Source organism: Perognathus longimembris, chromosome 3, assembly GCF_023159225.1.
Source record: "Perognathus longimembris pacificus isolate PPM17 chromosome 3, ASM2315922v1, whole genome shotgun sequence".
NCBI lineage: Eukaryota > Metazoa > Chordata > Mammalia > Rodentia > Heteromyidae > Perognathus > Perognathus longimembris.
Genome location: NC_063163.1, coordinates 57,881,700 through 57,907,908, shown reverse-complemented (window position 1 = coordinate 57,907,908; position 26,209 = coordinate 57,881,700). Strand labels below are relative to the sequence as shown.

Here is a 26,209-nt window from a genome sequence, read left to right as displayed (position 1 = left end):
GTGCACCACATATAAAGAAAATGGCCAGGAGTGGCGCTGTGGCTCAAGTGGTAGAGTCTTAGCCTTGAGTAAAAAGAAGCCAGGGACAGTGCTCAGGCCCTGAGTCCAAAGCCCAGGACTGGGGGGAAAAAAAAAAAAAAAAGAAAGCAATCTATGTAACTTGTTGGTACAGACAGATGGAGGATATGGGGTCCTGCCTCAAGCCAGACAAGCTCCGACTGCCGCCCAGTCTCCGTGCGCAAGCGCGATTTCCCAACACCTCCTCTGAGCATGCGCGCGCCGCGGCGAAGGGGCGGGGCCTCGCGCCCGCCCAGCCGCGTTCCCGGAAGTGCAACGGCTCCCACGGAGGGTGCGGCACGTGGGCCGTCCCCGCGCGCCCAGCCGGGGGTTTGTGGTATCCCGGGCGCCCTGGAGCCACCGGCCTCGGTGGCCGCGGGGGTGTCGTCCTTGACCATCGCCGACGCGTTCGCACCGGTTGGCGAGAGCCCCGCCCCGTCCCCGCCGCGCCCCGCGTTCTCCAGAAGGTTCATCTGCTCCTTCCCGGACTGCAGCGCGAACTACAACAAGGCCTGGAAGCTAGACGCGCACCTGTGCAAGCACACCGGGGAGGTACGGTGGCCCCGGAGGGGCGTGGCTCGGGGCCTGGGTAGGGCGGAGGCTGCCCGGGGGCCTGGGCCCCGGGCGGTGGGGGGGGGGGAAGGCGCGGTCTTGGCGTGCAGGCTAGTGTGCTCCTTGTTGGCATCCTACACCTAGGTAAGCGAGGTTGCTGGGGAAGTCCCAGGACCTTCGTTCTGGGACTGCAATATTTTGCCAAGGGCTCCGGGCTTCGCAAGCAACTTCTTCCCCCAACCCACCCTCTTCTTTTAAATCTTCAGTCCGTCCAGTCAAACACCTTCCGATACTCTGTAAATACTTGCACAAGTTGGAAATCAGTCACCACCGGGAACTCACCCCTAAGCACCCGCCTTCTGCAGCTGGCATTGGAGATGGCGGGAGTTGATGCACTCCTTTTTTTGTGTGTGTACCTAGGGAGCTGTGAACATCGGACCTGTTTTTTTAGCTGGTCAGGCAGGCCAGGGACTAGATAGGAATGAGAAGCAGAAAGTGGGAAGGCTCTCTCAGTGCGAACATTTGATTTTTAGCAGATGGAATGTGAAGGTAGCCCGGTATGATTAGTGAGGGCTAGGTGAAGTCTGAAAGACCAATGGGGTATTTGTGGTCCAGGATTTGAATTTTGTTCTGAGGGAATAGGAGGTCTTGGGGAAGGCAGATAAAGTAATGTGTTGTAGCAGTCTTGAATTGGCCCAGGAATCTGCCGGGTTTTCCAGTCCTCTGCAGGGTCCACTTGGGTACCTCTTCAGTAGAGGGAGGCCCATAATTTCTTATGCCTGGACTTGCATCCAGGCCTTTGCTTCTTTTTTTTTTTTGCTTGTTTTGGCTTTTTGCCAGTCCTGGGGCTTGAACTCAGGACCTGAGCACTATCCTTGGCTCCTTTTTGCTCAAGGCTAGCACTCTACCACTTGAGCCACAGCACCCACGTCTGGCTTTTTCTGTATATGTGGTGCTGAGGAATAGAACCTAGGGCTTCATGTACACTAGGCGAGCACTTTACCACTAGGCCATATTCCCAGCCCAGGCCTTTGCTTCTTGCACACACACCCTAATGTATGTGACACTTCCTTTATGTATGTTGAGTTCCCATCCTCACCCTCTCCAGCATTTGAATGATGACTGCCCACCTCTTCATTAGGCCCTCTTCTCTTACTTTTTGCTCTTCCTCTTCTGTCCCTGATTCCTCATCTTCACTCTGCTTATCCCCTCCCTCCCCATTTGCTCTTCAGCAGTCTAAGCCACTGCTTTAGCTCCTAACATCCTGTATGCTCTATCCCTTGCCCATTCTTTGCTCGAAATTCCAAAGTCTGTTACCAATCCAAATTAGAATTCACCTTCCTTTTTTGTAGGGAAGGGATACTGAAGCTTGAGCTCAGGGCCTTGTGAACATACTTGGCTTCTTAGCTCAAGGCTGACATTGTAACACTTAACACTCAAGCCACACCTCTACTTCCTCCCTTTTCCTGGTTAGTTGGAGATAAGTCTTGGATTTTTCTGTTTGAGCAGGCTTTGAATAGGGATCCTCAAATCTCAGCCTACTCAGTGGCTAGGATTACAGATGTAAGTCATCTGTGCCCAGCTGTCATCTTCCTTTTTAGACCTGCATACTATATTTTGTATATTGACACTGGCAGTTTCTTCATACTTGGAAAACTCAGAGTCTTCTTTGTTGTCCCAGCTCACAGAGCTGTCAATCTGACAGATGCATATTGAGTCTGCTTTCATGAGTGGTGCTGAGCAAGGTTTTGTGGATCTACCTCTTGTGATGCAGTCCCTGGTGACTTCATGTCCATTGACTTTGTTCCTAGTGCTCTGACTGAGGTCTCGATACTTTCTGTATGTGATGGCATAATGTTTTCTATGGTTATAGATACACCAAACTAGCTACTAGGGAATATTATGACTTTACCTATTTTAGATTCAGAATGGAACCTCCCTCACACCACCTGAGGCTGAATAGAAGCAGTTAGGGATGTGAGTTGTTTGCATTGCATTGCTCTGACACTTGTGAACTTTTCCACAATGTGACACATTTTGAGACAGGGCCACTCCTTCCTTTGCCCTAGGCTTTCTTCCGTGCTGTGATGGGGACATGTGCAGATAGGCACGATCGTATTACAGTGATCCTGGCCCGAGTTAGGAGCAGGTTAGCAAGGCTATACTGCTCCTGGGAAGGCTGCCTGCTTATTTCTTATATTATCCATAGAACAAAATCACTGCAGTGCTTTGTGAGAAGCTGTGGCATTTATGTTGTGTAACTTCCTGTCATGTCCTGTCTGGATATAGCAAAGCTTACCATACTTTGAGAATGGAAACTCTGGAGAGAGTCTATGACTTTGCCTATTAGATATGGCAGGCCTTTAGGTAATACTATAGCTATAAACTCAACGAATTTCTTTTCTCTCTGCTAGAGGCCATTTGTTTGTGACTATGAGGGCTGTGGCAAGGCCTTCATCAGAGACTACCACCTGAGTCGCCACGTTCTGATCCACACTGGAGAAAAGCTGTTCGTGTAAGTAGAAACTAACTCAGCTGCTGGTTTGGTTGTTTTGCTAGTACTGGGGCTTGAACTCAGGGCCTGGGCACTGTCCCTTAGCTTTTCTGCTCAAGACTGGTGCTTTAGCATTTGAGAGCCACAGCTCTACTTCTGGCTTTTTGGTGATTGATTAGGTTTCTTGGCCTTATGTAACTGTAACACCTCTATATATCGCCTGTATAATAACAAAACAAAAAAAGTCTCATGGACTTTTCTGCCTGGACTAGCTTTGAATGGCTAAACTCACAATCCCAGCCTTTTTTGAGTAGCTAGGATTCCAGGCATGAGCCATAGGCTTGAGAACAGGGTTTGAATGTGTGGGAGACAGAAAGGAGTTTGTGGGTCATTTGTGTAATAAATTTAGGAATGAGTTGATATGAGGTTCTCTGGCATTTAATAAGTGCTCTCCCTTTAAAATACATAGGGTAGGAAAAGTTAATTGAGGAGGTCCATGCCTGTAATCCCACTATTCAGGAAGCTGAGGCAGGAGAATCTTTTTTGAAGTTAGCCTGGGCTATATATAGAGAGAGGCCTTGTTTTAAACCACAACAAATACAATTTTAAAAAACACATACACAGTATATGAAAAATTAAACTTGAAAAACATAGTTTGGAAACACACTAAACAGAAAACAGTACCCTGGAAAATTCCTGCCTCAGTGTTCTCAGGATGTTTGTAAGCAATATGAGCATGAAGAAGAAGAACATTTAGTAGTTAATTAACAACTACTCTGTTTTTGAGAACTGAGTCTTTGTAGCACTACTGTGCAGATGTTAATTTTACTCTAGGAGTAAAATTAATTCTGAAAGGGCAGCAACACTGTCTTCCTATTTGCTATTGTAAAACAGTGGGTTTCAAACTTAGAGTGCATCAGTGTCATCAGAAGAGCTTGAGGGCTGGGATTGCAGCTCAGTAGTAAAACAGAAGCTTAGCATGGGTGAAACCTTGGTTTGAACTCTAGCACCACAAGAGACAGACCTTGTGACCTGCCCTGACTTTGATTTAGTAGGTGTGGGATGAGGCCTGAAGATCGGCATTTCTAACAGGTCCCAGGTGCCTCATATGCCCCTGGCCTGCCTTCCATGCTCTGAGAACTATTACTTTTTTTTTTCCCACTGGACAGACAACTCTGAGAGCTGCCCAGAGTTATACATAGGAGCTTCTAATAGGAAATAGCTGCATGACAAATATTCCACCTGTGAGGATATAATGTAAGTTTGTGTGAGATAGTACTTTGGGCAGGAAGGTTTCCTGGTGCCTCGAGTGGGATTTCTTTGGGTTTGAAGTTGATAGTGAGTGTGAAGTGTCTCCTATCTCTTAAGGACCAAACAATTGGAAGGAAGTGGGTTCCTGGCACAGGACAGACATCATTGTTCTTTGCCACAGGAGATCTGTCTCCTCAGTGGCAGGTAAGTCAGCTAGGTCCATCTTTGCAGTGCCCTAGCCAGCAAGAATGGAGCAAAGAACTGGAAGTGGCTGTCTAGGGGTATGTTCATATGCACGGTACATGGTCAGAATCAGAGGTCCCAAAGGAAACTTCATCTGAAATGTCTGCCTAAACCAGCAAAGAGTCACCAAATAGTGCAAATAATGCTGGGAGGTGGTTTCACCTTGAGAACTCCCAAATATTCAGTAAATGTGCATGCAGGTTAATATACACTGTTACTAGACTTAACCCAAATGCTTATTAGGAACAGGTTAAAGTACACTGACAGTGTAATGCTATACAGCTAGAAAAATGAAAAGTAGGTGATTTCTACAAAGACTTGTGAAAAAAATAACCCTCAGGACATTAAAAAAAAAAACCAATCTGCGCAAGTGCCTTCTATAGAAGGCCACCTTTATGTGTAAAAGATCAGGGATGGTGCAGCAAGAAACCATATTGTATTTGCTCTTGTTTCTGTAGCATGTTTCCTCAGTCTAAATATGTTGTCATTTATCTGGGTTATGGAAGTACTGGCTGGGCCAGGGCAGGGCTGACAGGAAACACCAGACAGGATCCTTTTCTTCCTGTACCTTGTTTGCTGAATGAAGTGATTGTGCACTGTATTGAATCTTACAGTGCAAATGGGGCTGGGTCCAGATGCACAGGACAACACAAATAGGTGACAATCATTGATGCTGCAACAATCTGTGATGTCTTCCATCTCTCTCCAGCCCAGAACTTCCTCTTTAGCTCCAGTCATAGGCTCCTTAGCCAGCACTACCTGGTTGTCTCTAGGGCTTCTCTAATTCCATGTGGACACAGTTTCTCAGTCTAAAAAAATGTGCTCATCTTTCTTTGATCTTCTGCTCCCTCATTCTTGTCTGGGTTGGTGGTGTCAACCTGTCTGCTGACCCACCTAAAAGTACAGCAGGTCCCTCAACCTCCTCCTGATCACTGCAAGTACGTAAGTTACCCCTTAAGCCCTTCTTAGCTGTCAGTCACTGGCCTTTATGCCTCACCCAGTGACTGCAGTGTTGTCTATGCTGGACTGGCCATCTCCCATGTGTAGGCTTTGGTTCAAACTGTGGTGGGTTATTTTTGTGTGTTTATGTGCCAGTACTGAGGCTTGAACTCAGGACCTGGGCACTGTCTCTTAGCTTTTTAACTCAGGCTGGCACTCTACTACTTGAACTACAGATCCACTTCTGGCATTTTGCTGGTTATTTGGAGATAAGAGTCTCGTGCACTTTTCTGCTTGGGCTAGCTTTGAATTGTGATTCTCAGATCTCAGCCCCCTGAGTAGCTAGGATTATAGGCATATACCACTGGCACCTGGCTAAACTGTGGTGTTCCATATAGTGGCCTGTAAGATTTAGCTCTTTTTCTGTTGCCCCATTTACTTGAATCTCAGACTGAAACTGTGGTCCAACCACATTGAACTCCTAGCCCCTTCCCTCAGTTTGCCAGGCTCCTTTGTGCCTGTACACCTGCTGTTTGGTTCCCATCAGCACTTCTTTTTTTTTCAAATTTTTATTATCAAACTGATATACAGAGAGGTAGGTTACAGTTTCATACGTTAGGCATTGGATACATTTCTTGTACTGTTTGTTACCCTGTCCCTCATACCCCCCTCCCTCCTCCCCCATCAGCACTTCTTATCCCTGTCTTCCTGCCTTATACCTCACACTTACTTTGAGTTAGATGCTTGTGTCGAGTTAAAGTCAAGAATGATTGGAAACAGCACACTAGACTTAAACAAGACAAACTTTTTAATCCTGTACATCTGAAATGCAGAAATCAAAGGTGTAAGGGTCGGCCTGCTCTGTGCTTCTACCTGGGCTCTGCCATCTTCATCCTGGGACTTCCACCTCACTTGGAAGCTATCTGCTGGACCTGGCCGTTGAAGCTGACAAGAAAAGTGCTGCTGCCCTCATTTTAGGCAACAGGAGCTGAACAGAATAGGCAGAACTTAGCCACATGACCTCTGCTAATCAGAGGGAGGCTGGAGGAAGCTTTTTTATTGGCTATCTGCCTAGCAGACACTCAGTGTTGGGGCTTCTGGTGGTCTCTGCCACAGCATCCGTTCCATGTGCTACTGTAGGCTTGGTACTAACCTCCCCATCACTGACTTCTGGTCCCCTGCTTTCCTCAGGGATACACTGCACCTGATAGGATTGCTGAACATTATTAGTGAACAGTGACAGAGACTAACGTGGAAAAGAAGGTGTGCTTCCTCACTCAGGCTTATGGGAACTCTTAACAGAAGATTTAGATCATTCAAGGCAATGCCATCATCTTGGAACTAGAATAAACTTAGGGACATGCAAGGGTGTGGTGGTTTATAGTTCCATTCCCCGTATCTGCTTTACATCTCAGGACAAGCTGAATCAGGTTCCTGAGGTCTTCTGAAAGTATAGATTATAATGTCATTTCATGCAGTTGAGATGATTAGATTCTAAATGGAGACTATTTGGACTTGAGTGTAATTGGAACCTGAATAGGGTATGGACCTTTGGGACTAGCATTTTTTACTTTCTCCTCTGTTCAGGGATATCTGATGCAGTGTGTTTATGCCAGAGTTGAACATGAAAAAAAAAAAGTCTTGTTACTTGACAGTCATAAGAGGTCTTACATGATATGCTTACTTTGGAATTGTTTACATATTTATTTTGTGTGTGCATGCCCTGGAGATCAAACCTAGGGCCTCACACATACTAATAAACACATATTCTACTGCTGAACCGCACCCTCGACTCTTTATTCAAAATTGTTTTATACTGTTCTTTTATACTTTTGTAAAGTGTATGCCCATTTTGAAACTTCCATCTTTTGGTTTATACAGTTGTACAGCTAGTGGCTGTGAGCAGAGGTTCAACACAAAATCCAACTTGAAGAAACACATTGAACGCAAACACGAAAACCAGCAAAAACAATATATAGTAAGTATGATTTTATATTCTTAAGTCTTCTAAGGATTTTTGTACTTCCTATGCTTCTAAGGTTTTCATCAACCAAATTTTGTTTTATCAGATATCTGAATTTAGTGTAGCAATGGCTTTGCTAATCACAGGGGTTTTAAGTCACAGCAACCATTGTCATATTAAAGTGTATTATTAGGTCACTACCTCATTTGAAAGCCCTTTCAAATGTCATTGATCTTTAAAGTTTCTTGACATAAAGTAGAATTTTATAGTTAGTGGATAGTGAAAGCAACTGCATGATTTCCAAAATGGTTACTGGTGGTGCATACCTAATCCCAATTACTCAGAAGATTGAGACCTGAGGCTCTAAGTTCGAAGCCAGCCCAGGCAGAAAAGTCTAAGGGAATCCTATCTCCAAATAACTATCAAAAGGCCAGAAATGAAGGTGTAGCTCAGGTGGTAAAGCCTTAAGCAAAAAAGCCAAGTGAGAGAACCAAGACCATAAGTTCAAATCCCCGTTCTGGCACAAAAAGAAAAAGGTTTTTCTCTTAGGAGGACTGTTATGAACTACGGATGCTTTTATTTTTGTCAAGACTAATAAACCTGTGCTAAACAGTGCAGTTTCAAAGGTTGTGAGAAAGCCTTCAAGAAACACCAGCAGCTGAAAATCCATCAGTGTCAGCATACCAATGAGCCCCTGTTCAGGTGGGTACTTCCTGATGCTGGCATTCTCTACAGTTCTAGAATGCAGATCAAAATACAAAGGTTTGGGTGCCATTGTCCTGATGCAGCTTCCTCACCAACACTTTTCTGTTTGTGTGTCTTACATATGCCCATTTATGTATCACAACATTTGGAAAGTCACATTTTATTTTCATGTCTCTCAAAAAATAATGCTTTTCAGGCTAGGAATGTGGCCTAGTGGTAGAGTGCTTGCCTACCATGCATGAAGCCCTGGGTTCGATTCTTCAGTACCATATATACAGAAAAAGCCAGACATGGCGCTGTGGCTCAAGTGGTAGAGTGCTAGCCTTGAGCAAAAAGAAGCCAGGGACAGTGCTCAGGCCCTGAGTTCAAGCCCCAGGACTGGCAAAAAATAAAATAAAAATGCTTTTCAGAATAATGTTGAGATTATTGCAGTTGTGATTAAGATTGATGGGAAGTCTAAGGCGTCATCTAACTCTTCAAGTAGACCCTGTCCAAATTCCTGACCTCACCTCCTGAGGACATGCCAGGGTAGCTGGACATGGTGGAATAGAGCTACATAGGTTGCAGAAAGGTGCTTACCACCTGCTGCTGGTGGCTCCTCAAGTGGCTAGGTTGTTGGTGCTTTGCCCCTGGATTGCACAGGCTGCCCTTGGCCTGCCACAGTAAACGTCCTTTCAGATATATGGCATATTCTTGTATTGCTAGTGGCATTAGCACCAAAGTGACACATGCCTTTTGTTGTTTGGTAGTTATTTTGGTGGGCTGGGGACCAAGCTTGTGCTTTATTGCTCACCCAGTGCTCCTGCATCTTCCTGTTTGTTTTCTTACTGGCACAACCTCTGGGCAGCTTTGTTAGACCCACTAGAGACAGCTCTAGGTGACTCATTTACTTATGCCAAATCAGACAGCCTAAGTCATTTTATAGCTATGAAAGCAAAGTATACTTTTAGAAATACAAGAGTGAAAAACAATGTTTAATTTGGTCACATAAAAGTATTATGACCTTTTCAAATAGTTTGCTTTGCTTCAAGGCTGGGAGAGTATCTGAATTTTTTCTGTGATTAGGGCTATAAGTTAATCTTATCTCTATAACTAGTTTGGTTGCTGGGAGAGGGGATCCTGTGGTAGGAGAAATAGGACAAAGTTCTTTACCTTCTCTTGACATGGATCAGCTCATGCTTCATGTGTTGCTACTCAGGTGCCTTCAGGAAGGATGTGGGAAGCACTTTGCCTCGCCCAGCAGGCTAAAACGACATGAGAAGGTCCACGAAGGTATGTACAGAGGCCCTATGTATGCCAGTGCTGGGTAATACTGCAGTAGGGTATGTTGAATCTGTTGACTGCTTTCTAGATGGCGCCTTGGTCATACTGAGGAGGTAGGCAGTGTACAAGCTAGAGAGAAACCATTCTGCTTGCTCAGATCTTGTACTTTTGTCCAAAGAGGCTCCTCTGTGTGTCCTCCCACTATCTCATGGCTGTTCAAGCTTCCTGTTGTATTTGCTTACAGTGTTTTACTCATGCTCTATACTTATGAACATTTAGTTATAAGGTACATCTCTGCTTTCTTATAGTTTTTATCCTCTTTGGTTTCCTACCTGTGCTATTTTTTTCCTACTCCTCTATTAAGAGTGCTTGAGTATGCCAGGTGCTGGTGGCTCATGCCTATAATCCTAGCTACTCAGGAGGATGAAATCTGAGGATCGTGAAGCCAGCCCAGGCAGGAAAGTCCGTGAGACTCGTCTCCAATAAACAAACAAACAAACAAAAAACCCATAAAACTCAAGTGGCGCTGTGGCTCAAGTGGTAGAGTGCTCGCCTTGAGCAAAAGCTGTTCAGGGATAGTACCCAGGCCTAGTTTAAGCCCCAGGACTGGCAAAATAAGAAAAAGTGCTTGGCTAATAAATTTTCAAAGCAATGAGATTAACAAAAAAACTTTTATCTATTACTGTTTCCATGAGGATTTCTGATAGCAATACTCATTTGCCAGACCCTAGAATTTATGACTTTTTCAATGAAAAAGCAGCAGATAGGAGCCTTGGGTGAGATAGCCAGCAAGAGTTTAGAGCAGTCACATTGTTTTTTAGTTCCTAGGGGTTGAAGCCCAGCCTGGCTGTCTGTACTGACTGATTATCCCAATTCTAGTCCTGTGCATTTGTCCATTCTGGTTAGTTGTTCCCTGATATGTTTTCTTCTGTAGCTTTACTCTGTCAATCTTCTCCATCTCAGTTCCTGAGTAGCTAGGATTATGGGCATGAGCCACTGGAGCTTGGCTTTTGGCCTTATCTCTTTAGTCTAACAGAATATTATTGGGAGAGAAGAAAGGTTTTGTAGGCCTATAAGGTTCCTTTCTCTTTACAGTTAGTGTTTGCACTGAGTATTCTCAACAGGCAGTGCAATGACATGCTTTTATTTTATTTTTTTTAAACAGGCTACGTATGTCAAAAGGGATGTTCTTTTGTGGCAAAAACATGGACAGAACTTCTAAAACATGTGAGAGAAACCCATAAAGGTAAGGCAGACATGAGTGGAATGGTATAGATACATGCCCCCACAAAACAGATAGTGAAATATTAATATGTACTAGGAGAAAGGGGTTGTACGTTGTGTCAAGTGCTGGCTCCCTAGGCTGTTGATTGGTGAGCAGGGCTGTGCTGGTCTCAGGCTGGTACTCCTGGGCACATGGTACCAGGGAAGTCTTGGGAGGCACTGTGTTCTGTGGAACTGCTAGGGGAACTGCCCCACATTGGAGAAGGAAGGACGCTTGGGAATATTTCAAGAACACCTTGACAAGTGAATAGCCAAAGAGCTTAGGAGTGATACAAAGTCTTAGGAGAAAGGAGACAACCCTCTTTTATTAAGAAGCAGGGTTATTTTCCCCAGATTTCTTATTCGTGTGTAGTCATAGGCTACTCAATGTCTAATGAGTGTATTAAAGCATTCAGTGCTCATTTTTCTTACAGTAATAGCAAAAGAAGTCATTTAAATTTGTCTGACTATTCTACTAGAGGAAATAACATGTGGAGTATGCCAGAGAAGATTTAAACGCAAAGATCATCTTAAGCAACACATGAAAACTCATGGCCCAGAAAGGGATGTGTATCGGTGTCCAAGAGAAGGCTGTGTTAGGACTTACACAACTGTGTTCAATCTCCAAAGCCATATTCTCTCTTTCCATGAGGAGAAACGCCCATTTGTGTGTGAACATACTGGTTGTGGCAAGACGTTTGCCATGAAAGTAAGTGCTGCTGCCACTCACAACCCTGTTTCCATGCTGGGTGCACTGGTGCGGGAGCAGATGCCATACTCCTAGTCTTGCTTTGGCTGAAATAGTTCTTCATTCAAGTTGGCAAAACCGCCAGGTTTGCCAGGGTCAGTGGCAGAAGCATTGGCTGGGAGCTCGTTAGGAGTGCAGCTCCTTGGGTCCACTCTGGCCTGGTCAAGTCACAAGTGCTGGGAAGGGCTCAGGAATCCTAAATAAAAGCATGTTAGAAAGCATGCTGGTACTTTGGGTGTCCTTTTAGCCTATCACCTAGAGCCTGGGAAGGGGAGTGGTAACAGAGTGAGTGAACACTGGACTGGGATTTTATCTAGGTCTGGACTTGATTCATAGGTTGGGTGAGAAGAGGCCTGTGCAGTTTGTGTCTCATAGGCTCTCACCTTAAATCATAATACAAACTAAAGAGAGAATCAGTCTCACTCAGAACCACCCAGACTCTTAGGAAATGTCTGGAAGCTGAGGAAGTCAACACTGTCATCTATCAGCAGGGCAGTAGTCAGATTCCCTGCCAGTGTTTAGGGACCAGTTTACATATTCAGTTGGAAGCGCCCTCTTGAGATTGGAATAGATCATCTACAAAAGTCTTTCTCTCCTCTTAGGAAAGAACTAAGGCCACATGTGGTTGGGAAATTTCTAACACAGGTCCCAAAGCCCATAGGTTGAAGATAAATTCCTGATTTACTGGAGTACATGGCACTAGGAAGGCTGACAATTTATTGCATTTTCATGTTAACAAACAACACTTGTTGAGGTTTTTAAAATAGTTTTTCTTTTTCCTTCACTGTAGCAAAGTCTCACCAGGCATGCTGTGGTACATGATCCTGACAAGAAGAAAATGAAAGTAAGTGGAAACTACTCAAGCATGGTCTGTTTTAACACCAACCCTGTTTACACACAAGCTTCCTATCTCTGTGGAATATTCCCACCTCCTTTATGTGTTTGCCTCTGTTAAAGATGTGAGTCTCTGTAAAGGAATGTTTCCCTGTTGGCATGTACAGCCATTTGAAACAGTCATTTTGATTCTCAATTCTAGTTTGTTTCCCTTGTTTTCAAAGGTAAAACGATCTCGTGAAAAACGGAGCTTGGCATCTCGTCTCAGTGGATACATCCCACCTAAAGTGAGACAGGCAAAAGGTTCATCTTCGTCTCGAGATGGAGATTCGCAGAGCTGTGTGGAAGACCAGGTGCCTTCAGCAGTTGCAATACTTCACCCTCCACTAGGAACTGTTCAGCCTCGCTGAAGGAGGCCAGTGAGATTATTTTCATTCAGAAGCTTTTTTTAAAAAATTAAAATCACAGATGCTAAACTCTTGATTCCTTGGCATTCCCATTTTCTTTGTTCAAAGCATCTCTTCTATGGCTTTCTTGAGCATCTTCATATGCTGCCTTTTCTTTCTTGCTCAGATGACGGAAAACACATGTGAAGGCTCTTCCTCCTTTAACGGCTTGTGGCTTGGTTAAAAAGGTAGCTACTCCAGGCATACCCTGGAGTATTTGGTTAAACATATCCTCCTAAAACAATCCAAAATAAAATTAAAATCATCATCTCTGATGTTTTCTATTGAACACAAAAACGAGAACACTTGAATTTCTGCTATTTAAATGAATGGTTAGGCAATTCACATAGGTTTAAGTGACTGAAGCCTGTACAGGAACTTCATGAAACTGACACACTGGAGGCCTGATTGTCCCGAGTGTCTGCTCTTGTCCTGGCACTAAGGGGCTCCATTTAGACCTGTCTTTTCCAAAATATTGTACCAGTGGGTTTGGGCCTTAATAATATACCTTCCTTGGGCTGGGGATATGGCCTAGTGGCAAGAGAGCTTGCCTCCTACACATGAAGCTCTTGGTTCGATTCCCCAGCACCACATATATGGAAAACGGCCAGAAGTGGCGCTGTGGCTCAAGTGGCAGAGTGCTAGCCTTGAGCAAAAGGAAGCCAGGGACAGTGTTCAGGCCCTGAGTCCAAGGCCCAGGACTGGCCAAAAAAATAAATAAAAATAAATAAAACAATATACCTTCCTTATCCCAAAATTTGTTAGTTCGGTGCAGTTCCCAACATTAATACATAGTCAATTGGAGGTGATTTTAAAAACTAGAAATTCCAGGCTCCAGCATTCAGATTTCTTGGACTACACCCTAGGCCTAAGTGATCCTAGCACAGTTCAGGTTGAAAACCACTGCCCCAGTTCTGCCTTGAGTAGGTGATTAAGTTACCAACTTTAAAAGCAGGTCAGATGCCTACAGACTCCTGGGATTTTACACAACAACATTCTCTAGAAGATAGAAAGCACTTTGAGACAACCTAAAAGAGGTTTCTACTTTCCCTGTTTTAAAGGTAAAGTAGAACATATGTTTTCTGTTAAAACGAATAGTATATACCTCTTACGTCACAGAACAGTGTTTTCATATGACAACCAATGTTATAATGGAAAAAAAAATACAGTGTGCTTCAAAACACTAGAAGGCTGTTACCATTACTTGGTACTAGAATTATCAGTCACCTTTGTTCTCAATTTTTTCAGATTTTCTACAATTATATTTTTGTATTAGAAAACAAAAAACATAAGCAGTTATTTCTACCTGCTCTTACCATTTTACTTTCTGGCTCATCTGCATTTTTGCTCTTCTTTATGGTAACTTGAACTTTGTATTTTTTCTCAATCCACTGCTGAATCTGTTTACTCTTTGTGTTCAAATCATGTTGTGCAATATTTGAAGAGAAATTTAATTCCTTTGTCACAGTTGATCCTGGTTTAAAACAGAGATTTAGTACTGGGACTATTTACTAATCTTCTTTGAAACTTGAACTTCTCCCACAATTGGTTAAGATCTTAGTTTGCCACAAGAATTCTAACAGTCCCCACCTGATTGAGTTTTATGGCCAGGAACTCCTTTTTTAAGTAAGGGAGATAAGATTTTTCACTAAGGAGGTTAAATCTAAGGTGGTTTCTACATTACATAGGACTACAAATCTGGAAGAAAGATCGAGAGAAAGTATGAATAACAAAAAAAGGCTGGTAGAAGGAAACACAATAAGAAATTATGGTTTCTCACCATTAGCAAGATAACAATTAGTGTGGCAAAACCAAGTGTGGGTGGGAGTGCAGAGAAAGATTTCATATGCTGATGCTGAGAGCAATTTGACCCATTTAGGTTCATAGAGCTAGAGTATGCACAAGTGTTCATAATAATGGAAAACTGGGAACAAGCCCAAGGTCGTAGAGATGTCATACAGTAATTACAATAAATTAGCTGCAGCTATTATATAAATGTGGCTAGATCTTGAAAAAAATGTACCTTTTGCACATTTTACACAGTATATACTGTTTGTGAATATATCTGGATATAATGAGTTTAACTTGGACTGGCTTAACACTCCAAATCCATGAGTGCAGGGATACTTAGGGGGAGGATGAAGGAAATTCAACTTTTTTTGCAATGCCTTGTTTGTAAAATCTGAAGATTCATTCACTTTGGATGATGGGTAACAAATGCTTATTATCTTTTCTCTGTATGCTTTTATAGATTTGTGTTTTCTTTCCAGAGCTGAGGACCCAACTCGGGGCCTTGTACTCACCAGGTAGGCGCTCTTCCGCTGAGCTAAATCCCCAGCCCCCTCTGTATGTTTTTAATGTTCAAAATTTTAAAAGGGAGTTGGGATGTAACTTAGTGGTAAAGTGCTTGCCTAGCAAATACAATGTCTTGGGTTCAATCCCCAATACCAAAAAAGACAAAGAAAAATACAGCTAAAAAACTGTTTTAAAGAGCTTATCTCCTTGCTTCTTCATGCCTCCCTACTTTTGAGTTCTGGGTCTCTATTGGAACACATTAGCCCCTTCGACACATTCTCTTCAACTTCTCCATGCCCCTCTATTCTGTTCAACTGTTTTGAATATGACAGTTTGATGTCTATCTCCTCTGAATGTGTTTTCCAATCAGCATCCTTGTTAAATGTTGCTTTATAAAATGGAGGTACAGGTAAGGTGTGATTTCCTCAAGGTAATACGTCTTCAGCATGGCTACACTGGGACGTCTTTGTCCTTTGTCCCAGTTTGCATCCTATCTAGTAGTACTCCATAATCATCAGCACTTTCTGGGAACCCTCAAAAACACACCCTTACCATCCAAGTCATGCTTTTATGAGGCTTCACCAACAGGTGTCTGGGAAGGTGACTGACCAAGTGTGCAAATTGGCATCATGACCAGTAGAGTATTATGAGAGATGTTCTATGAATCTCTTCAGAATCTAGAAGGTACTTGAAAACCAAAACAAGAGGAGGCCTAGACTAGGACAAGGAACTGGAACCCATTTCCAAGTCTCATTTCATTACCCATCAGCCACTCTGCCATAGCATTTGGAGCCAAATGCTATTGGGAGAAAGTTTTCATTATTTTGGTTGGTTCACCTTGTTTCTCCCACACTATATATAAAGGAAGAGACACTGGACACAGATCAAGAGGAAGTGAAGAAAAAAAGGGATGGAAGCAAGTGAGGGATGGAAGAAACAAAGATACTGGGAATGATGGTGGAACTATAAATACCTTGGATGTTCTAGTTTCTCATTACCCACTGTCATAGGCATCTTGGCAAATGCTGGAACTTAAACTGACTAGTTCTAAAGGATTTAGGGAGCACACAGCAAAACACCTACCAGTTTTCTGTTTGTTTTCCTCTCTCAGCCTGAGCCGTTCCTGATGGATCTGTATTCCCGTCATAAGCTGGTATTCTGGGGGCTGTCTGCTGGCATTCCTCTGCACCAGTCTTAAGTCTCGCTCATCCATGAGTTTGATCACATTTGCTCGGTGCATGAGTCCCAAGTCATTGCCATTTTCATCAAGGACACGAATTATTCGCTCGCTAATTTTCCTCCCAGTGTTAGAAAAAGTGGTGTTACTCTTTTTTTTTTCTTTCTTCTCAACCCGTGTGTCTTCAATAGTACCAAAACCTTTTGTATGGATTAGATAGGACAGTCTTGGGCCAGAGGCAATGAGGAACAACTGTGCTGGGGCTTCTTTTTTAATGATGATGTGTTTACTTAAGCACCTTCTAATGCAATTATTTTCAGTTTTCACAGCTTGTAGTATTAACCTATTTAGAAGAGAAGCAGCCATCCTAAGAAAATAATGAGAAAAGTTCATTCAAATTCCATCATTTATTCCTGTGGTCCATAGCAAGGCATGTGGGAGTCTGCAGAAGCTGTGCTCTATGAGTATCATGGGAAGTACAGTTCTCAGGATAACCAGATGCGTGTGTGGGAAAGTTGACACCCATAAGGTGGGCTACTGGATGACCCTGACTAGACCAACTCATGCTCCAATCAATCCCTCATGCAACTGGTTATAGAAGTGAACCTATGTTCAGTGCTTTCATTTTCTATTTTTTCCCCACTTTTGGTCCTATTTAACCATCCCCCCCCACACACAAATACTACAGTGTCAACTCCAAAAGCAAGAAAGGGAGGGTTTATTTATGGGGACGCTACATGGAAAATGTTTGTTGGGGGACTGGGGATATGGCCTAGTGGCAAGAGTGCTTACCTCGTATACATGAGGCCCTGGGTTCAATTCCCCAGCACCACATATACAGAAAATGGCCAGAAGTGGCACAGAGGCTCAAGTGGCAGAGTGCTAGCCTTGAGCAAAAAGAAGCCAGGGACAGTGCTCAGGCCCTGAGTCCAAGCCCCAGGACTGGCCAAAACAAAAAACACCAGAAAATGTTTGTTGGGCTGAGAATGTAGCTTAGTTGTAGAGTGCTTGCCTAGCATGCATGAAACCCTGTGTTTGATCCCTCAGTACCACATAAACAGAAAAAGCCAGAAGTGGTGCTGTGGCTCAAAGTGGTAGAGTGCTAACCTTACACAAAAGCTCAGGGACAGTGCCCAAGCCCTGAGTTCAAGGCCCAGGACTGACAAAAAAAAAGGTTCGATTCATAAATACCTACTCATAAGCTTCCAATATAATTAACTGCTAATAATTTATCAATGTATCTGATGGTAAATAAATGAAGGAAACTGAGCAAACTGAAAGGAAATACCTTGACACAAATTAAGTGCTGATCACAGAATCTAGAGATTGGTAAGCAGTCAAGGCAGGCATCAATAACTAATATTAACCAAGCCTTTGATGTATGTGACTATAGGTTTATTTCATGGTATAAGACTGAATCTGAAACATTTAAAATGGTGTTTTCCTTTTTAGCTGCTTCTCTACCATACTTGTGTCTCATACAAATCTTCAGCAAGTCACAGAAGCTCAGGCTGAAGGGTGAAGGGACCACCTTGTCTTACCCAGGGCACACTAAGATACACTAGAGAATGGAGACAGTGAATGAATGTGAGTTGCGAGAAATTACAAATGCCAGAAGGTACAGCAAGATACTTCTCAAAGCATGCTTCCTGTGCTACTTGTGTGTGACAATCATCTAGAGATGTTTAAAAAATAGAAATAAACAGCAGGGCTATGCCTGTAATCCTAGCAATTTAGGAGGCTGAGATCTGAGGATTGAGGTTCAGAGCCAGCCCAAGCAGAAAGCCCAAGGGACTCTTTATCTCCAGTTAACCACCAAATAAAGCCAGAAGTGGAGCTGAAGCTCAAGTGGTGGTGCTAGCCTTAAGCAAAAAAGCTCTAGGACAGCACACAGCCCTGAGTTCAAGGCCAAGGACTGGCATACACACACGTACATACGCACACAAAGCAGAAACCACTGGCCCTCAAATTCTACCAGAGAGAGCCCACTGTCCCACCGGATCACCATCCCTCAACTCTCATATTGGTGAGTGAAGTGAAAATCATGTTTTCTTCCTTAGCTCACTTGCTAGCACCCAATTTATTGTTTTGGTTCTATTTTCTCCACACTTCCAGATCTGCAGAATTAACTGGGTCAACATTTCCAAAATTCAGTTTTGGATGGTCTGACCTGACTTGCTCTTTCCTGTTTCCCTGTATCATAGAAAGTGGACAGATATCCTTCTGGATGCCCAAAATATCAAAGGCATCAAACGCATCAAAGGACTTCCAATTCCTCTCAGCAATCCACCAGCAAATCCCACTGTATACAAGATATAGCCTTTCTCACCACCACTGCTAGCACCCTGCTACACACACAGGGTGAACCCCCTATGCACTCTCTGCTCTGCTCTTGTTTTGCTCCCTGGAGGTAATAACAACAGAGTGAACCTTTTAAATGTTTATGTCAGCACTGGAGATGTTGGCAGAGCACTGGCCTACCATGTGCAAAGCCTAGGGTTCCATCTGCAGGCTGGCTGGCTGGCTGGCTGATAGATATAGAGAGACAGACAGATATTGATGGATGATAGATAGGCAGACAGCTAAGGAAGAAAAACTGGGAAGAACAAAGGAGTGATACTGACCAAGAAGCATTGTACTCATAATCTGACTTATAGAAGTGTAACACCGTTGTACAACTACTTAACATAATAAAAATGGAGGAAGAAAGTGAAGCAGTGCTATCTGAGGCAGCCTTACTGCCTCTTTCTGCTCCATAGAAATACTGACCCTGACCATGTCCCTCCTTTGGGCTGCCGGACTCAGAACTCCCTTTCCTGGCAACACAAATTTAAAAAGAATCTCTCCTAACTTTTTTCACTCTATTACTTTCAAGCCCACAACCTGGTTTAAAAACAATTCCATGCCCTCTGTGTGACACATTTCCCAGTATTTGCATAGACGGTCATGAAACCATGAAATTTGAGCATTTTGTTCACAGCTGTATAATGTATGGGCAAAAGAAAAAGCCATGGAGGAACGGGCCCAGCAGCCATTGAGCTCTGTGTGTCCAGATGCACCTCTCTCCAGCACACTCTGCACTGCAAGCTGCTTGCCTTCCATTTCCAACACCATCAGCCTTCAGGAAGCTCTGAGGGTACATGCTTCATCACAGTACATGCATGATGAGCTCAACTAGACAATACTGCTGACTGTGGGTGGGGCTCCACCTGCGTCAATGGTACATGGATCTAAGGGTGAGCAGATTGGATTTTAAAGAGATGACATAGTTCCTTTTTAATTTTTTTTTTTAAAATCAGACCTTCCACTAGGCCTTACCACTCAAAGGTTTTACCACCTCACAATAGCACCAGCTTGGAGACCAAGTGCTTTTAGGGACATTAAAGATCCAAACTGCAGCAGTCCCCACACTAAGAAAAGCAGAAAACCTAAAGCAGAGAACGTTTTCCATTCATAATCAGAAAAACAGCAGTATCAAGTCCCAAATTCTTCCTAGAACCAAAGTTCTTTGCAAACTTTTATAATTTCATGTCTAAAATTAGTGCTATTTCTTACCAAAGTCTCTATCAGCAACAGATATAAAATTATTTTACTAAACATACATCAGGGCTGGGAATATGGCCTAGTTGTAAAGTGCGCGCCTTATATACATGAAGCCCTGGGTTCAATTCCTCAGCACCACATATAGAAAAAAGCCGGAAGTGGCGCTGTGGCTCAAGTGGTAGAGTGCTTGCCTAGAGCAAAAAGAAGCCAGGGACAGTGCTCAGGCCCTGAGTTCACGCCCCAGGACTGGCAACAAAAACAAAACAAAATAAGCATACATCAATTATTTAAATATTAAGTGCCTTTTAACCTAGCAGTTCTGGGTGAAAAACAAATGTGCCCTGTTTAGCAAATTATGAACATTATGTAAGTAAACTTCAAAAATATCACAGAGGAAAAGATAGAAATGTACAAAAACTCTGGTTGCGATAGAAGACAAAAGGTATTTTTCCCTCTTCCTAATTTCACTATTTCTTAATTTTTTATGTGAAAATACATTTGTATAACTGTACTAGACTCAGAAAAGAATAACGTAAAACTTGAAAAAGTCAAACTCAAGATGAGAAAAAGTAAAGGGAAAGAGTAGTGCTGAGTTATGTTTTATTTCAAAGGCCTTTCTCATTACTCTAATTTTAAATTTTAATAAGCATCACATTATCTTGGCTATGGAATAGATAAAACAGGTTGCTGAAATTAACTTTGAATGGTAGCTCAATTGTGCTTGAATTCAGCACAGTTAAAAATATACATGTTCCTGGGCTGGGAATATGGCCTAGTGGTAAAGTGCTCACCTCATATACATGAAGCCCTGGGTTCCGTTTCTCAGCATCACATATACAGAAAAAGCTGGAAGTGGCACTGTGGCTCAAGTAGTAGAATGCTAGCCTTGAGCAAAAAGAAGCCAGGGACAGAGCTCAGGCCCTGAGTTCAAGCGCCAGGACTGGCAAAAAATAAAACACAACAAAAATATACATATTCCTTCAAAATCAGTCCTTATATAAATGCAAAATGAAGAAAATATTTAATATTTATACTTAACATAACATATAACAAACTCATAACTTCAAAATTCTTTTATAAGAAAACTTTTAACCTAGAACAAGTCATGTTACATGAAGTAAGCCAAGCTCAGAGAGACAAATAGCCTGTGTTTTCTCATATGTGGAAGCTAGATCTAATATATATACCGGAACATAGTAAATTATACAGGATTCTAGGTATTCCCACACAGTGAGACCTTAAGAGAGGAACACAAAGACACAATACCTATTTGCATCTGATCACATAAAATAATACTTATTGAAGGGAATGCCAGGAAATGGAAACAAGAGAATTTTAAGCTGGCACTATCTTCAAGTTGGCCTCCACACTGCCTGACAGCGTCTATTGTTTTTATTTTTTTCCCATCACAGTCTAGGACTTCATATAAATTGAATTAAATACTAAGTACTCTTGGGCTGGGAACATGGACTAGTGGTAAAGTGCTTGCCTCCTATACATGAAGCCCTGGGTTCCATTCCTCAGCACCACATCTATAGAAAAGGCCAGAAGTGGCGCTGTGGCTCAAGTGGCAGAGTACTAGCCTTGAGCAAAAAGAAGCCAGGGACAGTGCTCAGGCCCTGAGGTCAAGCCCCAGGACTGGCAAAACAACAAAACAAAACAAAAATGACTAAATGATTATGCTGTATTGGACATTTGTGTTGCCATTATCACACATTATTTTGTACCTCTCATGATGTACTAATAGTGTATTTGCAAGGAAACTTCCAGAAATATAGATAAGTACATTAGTGGATATGAGTGGGTGGGGAATCCCATCCTGCAAGACATGCATTTTGAAACTATGCAGACTGAACAGATGAAATTTTTTTTTTTGGCCAGTCCTGGGGCTTGGACTCAGGGCCTGAGCACTGTCCCTGGCTTCTTTTTTGCTCAAGGCTAGCACTCTGCCACTTGAGCCACAGCGCCACTTCTGGCCATTTTCTGTATATGTGGTGCTGGGGAATTGAACCTAGGGCCTCATGTATACGAGGCAAGCACTCTAGCCACTAGGCCATATCCCCAGCCCCCAGATGAAATATTTTTGATTATTTGTGCATGCATTGTTGTTCTTTCTTACTCATCAATATTTATTCACAAAGCTCATATTGTTGTCTACTTATTCCATGGAAGATTGATTGGAGTTACAGATTCACATGAATACATACATACATCTGAAATTAATTTTGGCTATTCCTATGACTCTAAGAATTCTCTCTCCCACCACCCAAAGGAGTTTCAAAATATCCTTGAGCTGTGTTCCAGTGGCTCACACCTGTAATCCTAGCTAATTAGGAAGTTAAGATCTCAGGTCAAGGTTCCAAGTCAGTCTAAGCAGAAAAATCTGAAAGACTCTTCTTTCTAATTAGCCATCAAAAAGCTGGAAGTGGAGCCATGGTTCAAGTGGCAGAGTATCAGCCTTGAGACAAAAGCTTGGGGACAGTGCCCAGCCCCTGAGTTCAAGCCCCAGTAGTAGCACAACCATACAAAGAAATCCTTGACTCTGACTGTGAACTGTCTGTCCCTTCTATCACATTTTAGCCTGAGTCATGAAGCCTAATTCCAAATGACTGTAGTATGCCTACTAAGCCTTCATGCTATGCTCCCTGGGCTCTGGTTTTGCTCTTCCATTTGGAACACAAAGCACTCTCCATAATGAGGTTAAGACATGTAAGAGCTATAGGTCTATCTTACAACAGTGAGAAAAGAGTCCACATACATCTTTGGTCATTTACTTAACCCCATTCCTTTAGCTATAAAATTGAAATAATCAAGAAATGTTTGAGAAGCTTGTAAACCCAGAACTAAAGACTCTGCATTTCAAAAAAAGTTGGACTGCCTCCTGCATGTTTATCTTCTAAATGGCCATGTCCTCTTCCACAACTCCATATCTCAGTGATTGTTCATCAGAGACAAATGTTCTCTTTGACACCCTGTCTCTCATTTTCAGTCATTCCAATACCCTGTCTCATTTACTTCCAAATCCCAGTCAAATCCATCTACTTCTCTTCATAGCCTCTTCTACCTCTGATATAAGATCATTCATCTCTTGCTAGATAGGCCCCACTGCCCTGCTGTCTCTACACCCAAAGTCCTGCTCATTACCCCCTCATCTTCTACTTCTTCAGGTTCTTCTATTTCCCAAACCACACCCTACTTGAATCTTTCCCTTGGTTTAGGAAACCCAGATTAGTGCCTTCGCTCTTTCTCAGGGAATTATTCTGATTATCTTCCACACTGAACAGGATCGCCCGCCCCTTCCACGCGTCTGATGATCTTGACATTCAACGTTTCCATAATCCAGTTTATCCTTCCCTTACAGCACTTACCACCACCAGAATGTTGTGATTATATTTATCACTACTGCTCTCCCTCACACGTTGTGAAACATGTGTGGCAAATTCATTAGTAGTGAGCCTAACACAGTAAATAGTTTATTTTGCATACCTTGCCAGCCACCCACGGTAGTTAAGACTGAAGCCTTCCATAACATGTGCTTAAAAACCACAGCTTCTCGGCTAAAACAAACAACTTATTTTTACTTCTTTTAAAACTTTTTGTTGTTGTTGTACATTGGGCTTGAACTCAGGACCTGGACGCAGTCCCTGTGCTTTTTCACTCAAGGCTAGCGCGCTCCCACTTAGAGCCACAGCACTGCTTTCATTCTTCTGGTGATTTACTGGAGATAAAGAGTCTCACGGACTTTACTGCCAGGCCTTGCTTAGAACCGCCAACCTTCCGATCTCAGTCTCCTGAGGAGCTAAGATCACAGGCGTGAGCCACTTGCTCCCGGTTATTTTAGAACATTCTAAACGATAAATGAAGCTTAAAAGAAAGTCTTCATTCCGCAACCTCTCTCACTAAGGATTCCATAGGCATCACCTGGCAGCAAGCAAAATGTCCCCGCCCAGCCTTTCCGTGCTGACGCTGGCACCTGGTACGCGGAGCCCAGGTAAATCAGCGGGCAGCAAGCGCTTCCTTCTCCAGAGAGGCCATGCCCAGCAGAGGCCACGCCCACCAGGCCCGCGACACGCTTCTGCTAGGAGGGAAGTGAGGACCTCCTGCGAGCGTGCGCGAGTACGTACTTACGTACGTGCGCCAAAGGAGGCCGGCGTAGCGTAGCATGGCCGGGACTGGGCGGGGCTGGACTGGGCTGGGTCGGAAGGGCGCGCTGTCCGCGGCAGATTCTTCCTCCCTGAGAAGCCAGGGCAGCGGACTGGGCCTGATAACGGCTTTAGAGCCCGGCTGAAGCCCCGCCCGCCGGAGGGCCAGGGAAGTCCCCCGCTCTCCACCCGGCCGACCAGGGTGGAGCTAACCTTCCAGGGACGCGGCCGAGCGCCGTGCTCCCTCGGCCGTGGCGTCCCCTGAGGCCACGTCTCCCGCCGCAGCTCCCTCACGGCCAGCGCCCCTCACTTCCAAGACCTTACCCGTCTCGGGGTCGGCGGCTATAGGTAATGTCCGGCTTAGGGAGCCCAGGAACGGGCGCGGCCGCGGAACCCTTTCGCCTCCCGTAGTGGGCGGAGCTTCCCGTGTGGTTTAAAGGGAAGGCCACTGGAGCTGCGCCTTTCCGCTAAAGATGAGCTCCTCCGACAGAAAATACCGAAGTCGTGGGGCGCTAACTGGGGGAATTGCGGTGCTCACCTGACGGCCCACACTAGGCCAAAGATGAACGTGTCGAGTATTGCAGGCATCACACTCCCACCACTAACACTAATCCTTTAAAAAATAACATTTAATATTCGCTATACTGTCTTTAGCAGGGAGCACTGTCCCTCAGTTACAGGTGAGTCCGCACTCAGATAAGGGCTGGCCATTCCACTGGGGTTAAGCAAGGCCTGCCCTTCTCTACTTTTCGACAGCAAAGTCCTCGGTGACAGCCTGAAAATCTGCAATCGGGACTTAGCCACCTGATAGAGCCTCTGTGGAAGAACGTTATCCCATTTATTGGCTGTTTGTACACTGGAACTTGTTGGCTTACTTGGTTCTTATCAAATAAGGCATCCAATATCTGGGTAATACTGTAGATGTGGAAACTGTAAGCTGCAACTACATGAGGGCGAAGACCAAGTCATCCTCATGATGTGACACATCAGGCGGTCATAATCCGCGCTGTGGTGAACTGGGGCATTTCTTGTTTGTTACTGAAGTGCCAGGGTAAGGATCTGTGTTGGCCATTTCCCAGTGAAATGAAGAATTGCTTCTTAATTTCTCCATACCAAGGTGAAAGTGAAGATGACGGGATAAAGTGCACCATGCCTTCACTGTAGGTGAATTGGTTGGTGTTCAGCAGTTGCCACATTTGTGATAACATTTACCTATGAGCCAGACACTTCTAAGCACATACTGTATATCAAATTACTTTATTCCTCAGGATAACCTCATGAGCTAATTACTATTACTGCCTATTTCACAGGTGAGAGAACTGAAGGATAATGTTAAGTGATTTACCCACAGTTACACACAATAGGAGAGAGAAGGAGAGAGGGAAGAAAAACAAGGGGAAGAGAGACTGGATTTGTAGCTCAATGGTAGAGCACTTAGCATGTGTGAGGCTCTGGCTTCAATCTACTGCATCATTTTTTTAAAGGGGGCAGAACAGCAGAACAGGCAATCTGAAGCCCCAAATGCCTCATATGCCGCTACACTCAGGGGATAACAAAAGTAATGGCGTTAGCTAGTCTCTGAAAATACTGTCAAATGTTTGGAAGGAACGGAAGCATTTAATATGCAAATAAAAGACTTAAGAGTTTGGAAAGATGACTTGAAGTTCACACCAAATAGTCCTGGTAAGTGAAGCCACCTTTGAAGGCCTTTGGGTCCACAGTAGATGAATTGGGCAGCATTCCAGTGGCCATGTTCAGATGTCCCAAGACCCACGGAATGGTGGTTTCATGTTCCTGGAAGTAGACCTGCCAGAAAGGGAGGGATTCCTTTTAGTCTCTTGAGCTCTGCTTTCACCTCCAGATGAACTGGGATGTGGCTGTTTTTAAAGAACCATTGAGAGCCTTGTGCTCTGTGTTTGTGGCAGATTCTGAAGATCCTTAAATAAGGTAGTGCAACTGGCTCCCTGCACAGTCCTAACTTGCTAAGACAACATTCTGGCTTGGGAAAGTAATTATTATGCCACAAATCTGTAATTTGCTCCATTGTGTGCACAAAACAGTACTGTCAGATGTGTACACAGTTTCCCAACTGTCGTTTCTACCCATAATCTCCCTTGTCTCAAAGCATAATCTCACTAAAATTCAAATCCTAGTGATTCTAAAATAGCTTCTTCCCTTCCTTCATTCCTTCCTTCCATCTCTCCCTCATCTTTCTCTTCCTTTTCCTATTCCTCTTTCATCTCCTCCCCTTCCCCCTCCTCTGCCAATACTGGGGCTTTAACTCAGGGCCTAGG

The 26,209-nt window shown here is 43.7% G+C and overlaps 2 protein-coding genes and 1 long non-coding RNA gene across 4 annotated transcripts; 2 read left to right on the top strand and 1 right to left on the bottom strand.

The window, feature by feature from the left end:
• The first annotated feature begins 270 nt into the window (after positions 1-270).
• Gtf3a (general transcription factor IIIA) lies at positions 271-12,759 on the top strand. The gene is made up of 9 exons (XM_048340609.1): positions 271-609; positions 3,024-3,124; positions 7,418-7,514; positions 8,113-8,201; positions 9,403-9,476; positions 10,633-10,713; positions 11,210-11,439; positions 12,269-12,322; positions 12,537-12,759. The coding sequence occupies exons 1-9, from the start codon at positions 271-273 to the stop codon at positions 12,720-12,722; spliced, it is 1,251 nt and encodes a 416-aa protein (XP_048196566.1). The 3' UTR covers positions 12,723-12,759.
• On the bottom strand, positions 12,179-26,157 carry Mtif3 (mitochondrial translational initiation factor 3). Of its 2 annotated transcripts, none has more exons than XM_048341599.1 (4): positions 24,240-26,157; positions 16,137-16,597; positions 14,075-14,232; positions 12,179-12,993 (listed from the first exon to the last, which is right to left on the bottom strand). In XM_048341599.1, exons 2-4 carry the CDS (start codon positions 16,594-16,596, stop codon positions 12,784-12,786), a joined length of 828 nt encoding a protein of 275 aa, XP_048197556.1. In that variant the 5' UTR covers position 16,597; positions 24,240-26,157; the 3' UTR covers positions 12,179-12,783. The 2 variants fall into 2 exon arrangements, with proteins under 2 accessions (XP_048197556.1, XP_048197558.1); XM_048341601.1 differs by lacking the exon at positions 24,240-26,157 and adding an exon at positions 23,898-24,224.
• Positions 17,494-25,769, top strand: LOC125348398. Its single transcript, XR_007210363.1, has 3 exons — positions 17,494-17,703; positions 20,367-20,370; positions 25,759-25,769. It is a non-coding gene; the product is annotated as an uncharacterized LOC125348398 (long non-coding RNA).
• Positions 26,158-26,209: the final 52 nt, after the last annotated feature.